General features: G+C 43.5%; 1 protein-coding gene across 1 annotated transcript in view; it reads left to right on the plus strand.

The window, feature by feature from the left end:
* The window catches only part of EMILIN2 (elastin microfibril interfacer 2), a 53,997-nt gene that overhangs the window by 736 nt on the left and 42,873 nt on the right, over positions 1-10,388 (plus strand). The window contains exons 3-4 of the mRNA XM_029921580.1: positions 4-194; positions 297-530. Coding sequence (XP_029777440.1) covers positions 4-194; positions 297-530 — 425 coding nt within the window. The remainder of the gene's footprint in view (positions 1-3; positions 195-296; positions 531-10,388) is intronic.

The raw sequence follows: 10,388 nt of genomic DNA on the forward strand, positions 1-10,388 counted from the left end.
CAGCGCCATTCCAGAGGCGAGGAGCCGCAGCCGGGGGTCCGCCTGCGGCTGCCCCGCCGTGCGCTCCACCGGCGCGAGGTGCTGGTAACCTCGCCAGCACTTCAAGCAGTGCTGCCTCTGGGGCCAACGGGCACAGAGAGTGTCCCGCAGAGCAGGGCGATCCCATCCCAGGAACTACTGAAGCCCCTGGGACCGTAGGCACTTTTCTTTTCCTAGTCTTTTGTCGGCTCAAGGTACACACTCCCCAAAGGCGCAGCCTACTGATAGCTGCTTTTGTTGGGCTCCCGCCTCCCAAGGACAGCGGGTTCCCTGACCCTCTCTGGGTCCGCTGCCCTATCGGCTCGCCCCAGGTCCCCCAGCCTTATTGTTCTCTGGGTTGACACTGTCCTTCTCGCTCTCCACCCTAGGAACTGGTGCGCCTATATAGTGAACAAGAACGTGAGCTGCTCTGTGCTGGAGGGAAGTGAGAGTTTTATTCAGGCTCAGTACAACTGTGCCTGGAACCAGATGCCCTGTCCATCCGCCCTGGTGTAAGTCGTTGAGCCTAAGAGCTGGCAGAGTGCGCCGGGGCCTGGGCGGTGGGTGGCGTCGGAGCGTTGGGCTCAGGCCGTGGGCAAATCTCTTCCAGAATGGGAGAAAACTCTGCAGCTGAAAAATCTGAGCGCTGCGCTGAGTCCGAGGCACGCTGGGGTATTGTGGAAGCGTGTTGCGCTGAGTGAGCGTGGAGGATGCGCACAACTTGCGGGCTTGTGATCACCGGGGCATAGCAGGGGTGAACAAAGCTCCCACCCCCACCTCTGGTTTTTTCTCTCAATTTTATTACTAACATAAGGCAGCTGGACCTAATTAGATCCATATTGTGTGTTCTGGGGCACACAGAAGATTCCAAAATGTATACTGCTACAAACGTTGAAATGTAGGATTAGCGGAGAGGTTTGTTCTAGTCCATCTCCTAAAACAGGCGAGGTTTGTCCAACTGTCCCCATAAAATGGACCCCTCCTAGTGTTGTAGCTCTCAAAACTGAAGTCCCAGCTGTAACTTGCTTAAAAGTGAGTTGTTGTATTTTTCATGTTAGATTTGGGGATTCGGCAAAGAAGTTGTCAGGAGAAAATAGTCATCTTGTTGGTGAAAATCATCTTCTGCTTATAAAGATTTCACCATCTTAAAAAAAAAAGCAAAGAGGAAGTAATGCAATAGAATACAAATTCTGTGAAATACATCACACTCATTCAGTTGTCTTCCGGCAAGCCTTTGTGTTTTTGTGTAAGTTATCAGAGGATGAGCGATGTGAATCAGTGGCTGTTGGGGAACACATGTGATGGTTGCGATTATTTGTTTCCCCCTAAGAATAAGTTGTTTGTCTTAGAGCACAGTTGTCCTTACAGCAAAGAATAGCCAGTAGGCGGATCTGTCTTTGGCAAAGCAACGGGACAGACTGAAACTGTACTCCAGAAAACCTTATTCCAGAAGGCAGTAGATGGGCTTTCAGGCTTGTGGGGTGGAAGCGGTCTCTGGATGGATGATTCCACTTAGGCTGTGGTGGGAACTACAAACAGGAGAGGGTTATTCCTGTTAGGCCAACAGCAGCAACCCAGAAGAGGCCTCCCCCCTTACTAACATAGAGAGAATTAGGCAGAAATGGAATCTCTGGCCTATGAGTTGGATTTGTCAGAGAGGTGCAGCCTGTCATACTACCTGTATCTCTAGCTGGCAATGTGTAGACCTCACAGTCCATGGCCGGCAGTCACTGAAATGAGAATCAAGTAAGATTTTTACATTGTAGTAGAGACATGAATGAAGTATTCAACACAATTTGAACGGATTATTTAAAATTAGAATTACCAGGAATATTTCATTTGTTTTACACAAGAACTACATTTTATGATTTGCTATAATCTTAATACTTGTGGTGATTCAGATAAATGAATTTTTCATTTGGGGAGGTAATGCTTTTCATTTAAAAGATGTTTCTTCTTTTAAGTTTTCTGAAATTATTTTACTGCTTGCAAAATCAAACAATGATTTAATTGTTGTATTTGACCAAAACTCAGTGAAACAGATTGTTTGTCGTCAGTAAGGAGCAAATCACCTCCAGATCAGCAGGTTAATGGAGGCAGTTGGAGCATGTTTTGCCACTCCTAGGAAAGACAACAAAAATTGGTTTAAGAAATGATAGATGTTTCTTTTGTTTTATTTTTTATTTTTTAATGTCTTATTTTTCAGAGACAGAGCATGAGTGGGGGAGGGACAGAGGGAAAGGGAGACCTAGCATGCAAAGCAGGCTCCAACCTCTGAGCTGTCAGCACAGAGCCTGATGTGGGGCTTGAACTCACAAACCATGAGATCGTGACCTGAGCTGCTTAACCGACTGAGCCACCCAGGCGGTTTTTGTTGTTTTATTAGATAAAACCAAATAAGTGACCTGGGTGTTTTTCTTCACTAATGGTGACATTCAAACACAATTCAAGTGTGTTTTTACACTTTAGACGCTGCATTGTAAGTATGAAATTTAAAAAATAAGACAGTTTTAGCTGATCAAGCTGAAAATTTTGAAATTAACTTAAGTAGCTAATTTAGTCTTGACCTTTTTCTTTCTGTTTCTTTAGAGCTAGGTAAGGAATGCCTTACCTTATTTTTAACTACTAAATGTTTCCTAAATTTTTATGACTGGAGGATGAAGTCAAAGCCACTGTATACTTAAAAGGGACTTAATGGCTGTTTAATATGGAATTTCCCAGGTATTTCAGATAAATCCAGGAGCCTGAGCAACTTCTCTTCTTCCATGGGTGTGGTCCGGGTAGGTCTCCTTAGAACCTGAGATGTATGGAAATGTGAAGGCCCTTCAGAAACTCATCCTGCAGTTTCTGAGGGATACTTTCCAATGGTGTTAGAAGTACAGGGCTGGAGGTTGGCAGAGATGTTGGAGCTAGAATGCAGCTGGGCAGCTGGTGCTGGCTTAGGGCCTGGCAGTGACAGGTGTGTGCCAGCAAGGCCTTGAGAGAGTTGGGACAGAGTGGAGTTTCTAGGGATGGTGGAGAGAAAGGAGGAAGAGGAGCCAGGAAGGAGAGAGAGCAAAGCCAAGTCTTTGGAGGAAGAAACTGCATCTTAGAGACTTCAGGAGGAGAGATCCAGAGGCTAAGGGATCCAATGTGGCCAGTGGCTTTAACTAGCAGGAAGAAATTGCTTCTGCAGAAAGGACAGTTTCCGGTCAGTGGTGGATGGGCATTTTAACTTGTGTGAGATTAAGGGAGTAGGTCAAGAGGAAACTCAATTATAAAAGAATCAAATGTGTCTAAAAGGCTTTGGTGGAAAAAGAGAGTTGATAGTAGCCAAGCAGGTGAAGCATCACTTAAAGAAATAGAAACCACTGCAAGTTCTAGGACAGGAGTAGAGAACCCAAGGGAGACACCAAATCAGCTGGGAAACAAGAGATTTTATGGAAAAGTCCATAGACATAAGGGGAGTACATCTATGTCTTGTCATGACATTGGGCACTGAGCCTCCATAGGCTGTAGAGACCTAGCACATGTGCATTTCTAGAAGTTTTAGACTTTGTTCCATTTGTATATATGAAGAACTTCGACTCCAGATTACAAATTTGGGCATCTTTCTGTGACAGTAAGAACAGGGGGGTTTTTGTATATGCCAGGATTCTGAGTAATCATTTTCCCTCAAACTTCTATGTGTCAGGCACTGCAATAGGGCTTTTTATTCCATATGAGGTTATTTAATTATTGCAACAACCCTTCAAGATGAATGCGATGGTCCCTGTTTTGCTCATAAGGAAACAGAGACTAGATGTTCCCTAACTTGTCTACAGTCACAAGATGGCAAATGGCTGAGCGCCTGCAAATTCAGGGCTGCTGGCCTTTGTGGCCTGGCCTTTGTCCCCCTAGCAATGGAGAATGAATTTGTTTGTTTTAGTGCATACTTTGGTGGAACCACATACTCAGCTATCAAGAACATTTACACCTTCTTTCATGGGAGGCAATTCCCATGTAAAAGTGAGAGCAGTGTGTATGGTTGTGCATTCAGTATCTCTATTTTGGGTTATTTGCTATGATGCATTGGACTTTCTCATTTTTCATACTCTTCATTATGCTGTTCCATTGGTTTCTTAATTTTTTCCCAGTTTTATTGAGGTTTACTTGACATGCAGCACTGTATTAAGTTTAAGGTGTACAGCATAATGACTTACATATGTTGTGAAATGGTTGCCACAGTAAGTTAACATCCATGATCTCTTAGATACAAAAAAAAAAAAAGGAAGAAATATTTTTTTCCTTGTGAAGCAACCCTTAGGATCTACTCTCTTAACGGATTTCAAACATACTATACAGCAGTGCTAACTACACTGATCATGTTATGCGTTACATCCGCAGGAATTTGTTTTTTGACCATCTTCCTCCAGTTCCCTCTCACCCCACCCTTGCCTCTGTTAACCACAGATCTGAGTTCTTTTTTCCGTGAGTTTGTGGTGTTTCTAGATTCGACATATAAGTGAGATCATATAGAGAGTCTTTCTCTGACTTACTTCACTTAGGATCATGCTCTCAAAGTCCATCCATGTCATATGGTAGGATTTTCTTCTTTTTTTTTTAATGTTTATTAAAAATGGGGGAGGGGCAGAGAGAGGAAGACAGGATTCAAATCAGGCTCTGCACTGACATCAGAGAGTCTGATGTGGGGCTTGAACTCATGAACTGTGAAATCATGACCTGAGCCAAAGTTGGATGCTTAATTGACTGAGCCACCCAGGCACCCCGGATTTATTTTTGTTCGTTCGTTCATTCTCTCTCTCTCTCTCTCTCTCTTTCTTCCTTTCTTTCTTTCTCTTTCTTTCTTTCTTTCTTTCTTTTTCTTTCTCTCTCTCTCTCTCTCTCTCTCTCTCTCTCTCTGTTTCTTTCTTTCAATAGCAGAATAGTATTCCATTGTATATATATATTACAACTTCTTTATCCATTCATCAGTCAGTGGAGGCTTAGGTTATTTCCATGTTTTGACTATTGTAGATAATGGTGCTGTGGATGTGGGGAGCAGAGATCCATTTAACATAGAGATTTTGTTTCCTTTGCATATATATCAAGAAGTGAAATTGCTGGATCATATAGTACTTTAATTTTTAATTTTTTGAGGAATCTCCATACTGTTTTCCATAGTGGCTGCATACATTTACATTTCCATGAACAGTGCACAAGGGGTCCCTTTTCTCCACATCCTCAGCAGCATTTATCTCTTGTCCTTTTGATGTCTTATTTTATTAAAGTATTCAGGGTTGATTTGGGTGAAAATACCCCCCCAACCCCCTACCCCCGAGCACATTACTGTAATGAGCAGAGCCTCCTCATCACATCTTTAGACCAATTCCATGGGGGGCATTATCTCCATTCTACAGAAGGTCATGTAGTTAGGAAGTAGCATCATCCAAGCACCATCATGGATCCAAATCCAGTCATATTTCCAAGCCTTAGGCTCTTCCTCCTCAATACTCCATGGCCACTTGCTGTCTGGAGCCACTGAAGGGTGTGTGAGTGTGATGCCTGCCACACAGCATGCTGGGACATGGGCATCTCTGGTGAGATGGGAAGGGAAGGATGAGGGCTGCAGTTTCCTACATCCCCCTGTGCACAGGTTGGCAGTGTTAGGGAGTACTGCTGCTAGTAGATGGCACTATCTTCTCCTTTTGGGCCAGGTATGGTTTCCTTTCATGCATCCTTCATGCTTTGTGGCAGTAATTTCTGATAGTCCGGAACCTCCCACTCTACTTGTGCCGATCCAGCTGACTGCTATTAGTATTTCAGGCATTTGGGGGCGTCCTGCTGTGCGGAGCAGCTGTCTTGTAGGTGAGGACATCTGGGAATCCCAGATGTAAAGCAGGATTATTCCCCTGTGTTCACTTTGCTCCCAGCTCAGGACTGAGGCTCCATCGGGCGGGGTTTCCTACTCCCTGAGCCCACAAACTGACTTGGGTTTATCAGCGTCTACCCATCCCCGCTCCTGCCCCCGTCTTGGGTGTGTTGCATCTGGGTGGAATTTCTCTCATGAGCTCTTTAAAAGAACCTCATCAGTTGGGGGAGGAACTGGGTGGGACCAACTAGGGGCGCCTGTGCTTCTGTGATAACACAGAAGAAGAATTTGTGAATTTGTAGCAGGTGTGAGTTCTAAGTGCTGAGTTCCAGAACTACTCTAATCCTGAGATTCCAAGGGGAGCAGTTGGAAGAAAAGTTATCTATTAGAAGGCAATCTCAGCCAGGAAAAGCTTTAAAGAAAAAATGCACACACACAAAGGACATTTAAGGCTGTGAAAATAATGAGGGCTTACATCTTCTAAAGCCAGTCCTACAGTTTCTGTATCTGCAGGAACAGAATTTCATTCAATTGGAAAACATGCCTCTTGGGTGTACAGCTTCAGGGGAATTGGTTTTCATTCAGCTTTTCAACATCTTGCAATCAATTAATTGACTGTAAAGAGCTTTGCTCCATAGTTTTGAGGGTAATTTAAATTGATACAGGAAGGCTGAGCTAGTGCAAGTGCCCGAGGCCTTCTGTCACAGCGCCCAGACCCCGTGAGCCCAGTACGCTTGCCTCCTTTCTTCAGTCAACCTTCCTTATCATCTTTCTGGGTGCTTCTGTGCTGCTGCCCTGTAATCTTCCGACCTTCTTTTCAAGCTTCCTGGTAAATCAGATGCTAGGTTTGTAGAGCCCTTCTACAGTTGTTATTATATTTTATTCTCCTCACAAGCTCGGCCAGATTATTTAGGGCAGACACCGGGGTCTTGGAAAAAGAACTTCATGCTTATGGGCTACAGTTTCCACCTTTCTGATATGGAGAAAAGTTAATGGGATTCAAACAGAGGTCACGGTCTTAAGAAAAAAGAGTTGCTTCTTATTAAACCCTGGTTTGGTCCCATTATTTGGTCTTTCTCCGCTGATCTATTCCACTGTGTTTGGCACTTGGTAAATCAACTAAAATTCTGAAATAGCCAGAAAAGGGGAGGTGAATGGGAGCAAACATTCCCCGAGGCAGACCCTTTAGGGGCTGACTGGTGTGGACAACATGTTCTTGAAGAGCAAATAAAAAACTTGGCTTCTCACCTGACCTCTTCCACCACTGGGCTGTGTGACTTCAAGCAAGTCCCTCAACCTCTCTGAGGTATGCTTTTTTCATCTCTACATTACTAGCTGACAGAACTTTTTAAAAGTCCGCTATCATACTCATCTAGGGTACACTTAGCAGGAATGTCTCATAAACACTCCTTATTTTCATTGTTTGGAGTGTTGTTGCCTCTCAGGTGGGCTTATCTTTGAAGGCTTTGAATTCGAAGTTAGTGCTTCCGGACATTTAGAGAGAAGCTGAGGTGCTAAAAAGTTCATGGGTCGCCTGGCTGGCTCAATCAGGGAACATTGGACCCTTGATCATTGGGTGGTGAGTTCAAGCCACATGTTGGGCTTAGAGCCTATTAATAAAATAAAATCAAATAAATTCAGTAAACTAAGATGATAATTATGTGAACGAAATAGAATGAAAATTAACTTTTAGACATGAAGCTAATAACTTAGACATTGTTTTGGAAGGCAGAGCCAGTTATGGTTTCTTTGGGAGAATGCATGTAAATGATTACAGTTGATTTAAAGTGAATGTTCCAGTTGCTGTGGGCACTGACTGCTGGTTCTGCATGTGCGTACCTGCCTGTGGTAGCTCAGCAGAGAGCCAGCCGGGATGTCCCAGGTGGCATGAGCGGTGGTGAACTCTGCCCGTCCTCCAGCCACCTTCCAGCCAGCCACTGTGCTGCTCTAACCCTTTGCTTTTAGAAAAAAGTCCTCTTCCTCCAGTTGATAATTGCAGGATGTTACTCAAATTTACTGAATGTGAATAATGCAGTAGGTACTGCACATGACAGTTCCCAGAGTTTTATGTACTGTATGTTAAAACCTAGGGGCACCTGGGTGGCTCAGTTGGTTAAACATCTGACTCTTGATGCTCAGGTCATGATCTCCTGGTTCGTGAGTCCAAGCCCCACATTGGCCTCTGTGCTGACGGTGCAGAGCCTGCTTGGGCTTCTCTCTCCTCCTCCTCTCCCTCTGCACTTCCCTCTCTCTGCCCCCCCCACCCCTTTTTTTCCTCTATCTCTCAAAAATAAACACACATTAAAAAACTTTTTTAACCTAAAACTGACAGACTGTGACAGTGTTCAGACAACTTACAGACTGTCACCCAAATGTGCTGATTTATTGCTGGTCCAAACACACAATGACATTTTTACTACTTGGAATCAACTGCTTCTGTCTTTGGTGAAGCAGCTTTCTGGACTTAAAAATAACAAAGAACCACTTGATAAGAGGAAGCGAACCTGACTTGTCCTTATAAAGCACAATTTTCCTGGATGGCTCAAGAGAGGAACATAGCAGTTGTCAATGTGACAGCAGTGCACGTTGGAGGAAAATAATGAAATGATTGAAACAAAACTCAGCCATAGTTTTCTTCTTTCCTTCCTGTTTTACAGTGGTGATGGTGCTGGAAAAAAGTAGGGAGAGTTCAAACTCATCAAGTCCCTGGTTTGAAAATGCTGTAGAGGCAAACTCTTCTGGGTGTGTTAGGATCCAGCTGTTCTTTTTTTTTCTTCTCCCCTCTCTTTCCACTAAGAAAATATTAGATCAGGGAATACACCTAAAAACTGTTCTCTACAGTGTCAGCCTTTCAGAGCAGTGTATTTTACTAGGCATTTGGTTAAGAGGCCAGTGGTTTTAGGTGAAGCCTTCTTAAGGTGACCATTCAATGAAAGAGAATTTTCTATGCAACCTTTTCACCTTTTTCCTAACCTTCCTCATCTTCATATATATTTGTGATTGTCCAGGGTCTGCTGAATGGGCTTTATTTGGTTGTCTCTTACAGCAGTTTGCTCCCAGTCTATCATCAAGCAAGGTTCTAGAGATTCCTTCTTGCTGCAAGTTGTTTCTGTGCAGCTGCCCAGCAGGGATGCTGTTGAAGGATCATGGAATAGGGACCTACATTATTATTATTATTATTTTTTTGTCTAAACCATAGTTGTGAGAATGCCACTTGTTTTTGTGCTGAGGTTTTCTATGTATTTTGAAAATAGAGCCCCATAGTTGTGGCTGCGATGGCGACAGAACCCAGGGCGGGTGAGTTTCACAACCAGCGACCGAGGAAGATCTTTTCACCATTGAAGTGTTTCTCTGGCTAGCTTCCGTGTCAGTGCAAAGAGCCCTTACGTGCTGGTGGAATGAAGGCCTTGGGCAGGGAGGCAGAGTGGAGCCTGTCTGAATATTTTGAACATTCTAGAATCTCCAGTCTGGCTGGCTGTCCTGACAGCGTTCAGGCCTGGTTTATGCTTCTGGGGGCCTGCTTTTCAGCTGCTTTCCAGGACAATCGTGCCAGGTCAGGGCTTTGGCTTGGCCACGAGAATGACGCACCCTTTTCCCATCCCAACACTCTGCATCATCTTCTGGCAACTTGCAGGATATTTGCGAGTCATTCCGTTGCATTATTGCAAAAACAGCTAGCAGGATATAACCCAGATTCCTTGCTCACTGATGGTGCGGGAGGGAAGGCAGAAACACCATCTATGGCTTGTTTCCTGAACCAAATAGCATGGCACCCTCTAAATACCTCTTGTCAGACCCGTCACTGAGAAAATAATCCCAATGAGTAGTCACTCCTTGTCATATTTTCAGAATGCTAATTTACAGCTTTGATGTTTTGTGTGCTATTTTACACAAATGACAATTTGAAGACTGTTATAAAAAAAAAGAAAATTCTGTTTTGACTATCTTCCTTAGTCTTTGATCCATACCGTTGAAAGTACAAAAATAAATATTGGGTCTAAATCCCTAAGAGATAAAGCAAATGGTTGTGTAAAGAGTAATCCAATATGTTAAAAAATAAACACACCAAAAACTTTAGTTAAATCCTCATTTTGAAACTCTGAAAAAGACTTAATGATATGGTTTTGGTTTCTACTTAGCTGAGTTATATATTTTTTTAAATTTAATTTTTTATTTTTAATTTTTTAAATTTTTTTAATGTTTTATTTATTTTTGATACAGAGAGAGATAGAGCATGAGAGGGGAGGGGCAGAGAGAGGAGGAGACACAGAACAGGAAGCAGGCTCCAGGCTCTGAGCTAGCTGTCAGCACAGAGCCTGACGCGGGGCTCGAACCTACGAACGTGAGATCTGACCTGAGGTGAAGTCGGAGGCTTAACCGACTGAGCCACCCAGGCGCCCCTAATTTTTTATTTTTTAAGCTGCGTTATATTATTAAATAGTCAAGGCAAGACTATCTGGCACTTGATTTCACAGTCCTGAAGAGATTTAAGATACCCTAATGCAGAAATGCATGTATATATATGTGTATATATATATAT

Source organism: Suricata suricatta, chromosome 14 (genome assembly GCF_006229205.1).
Source record: "Suricata suricatta isolate VVHF042 chromosome 14, meerkat_22Aug2017_6uvM2_HiC, whole genome shotgun sequence".
NCBI lineage: Eukaryota > Metazoa > Chordata > Mammalia > Carnivora > Herpestidae > Suricata > Suricata suricatta.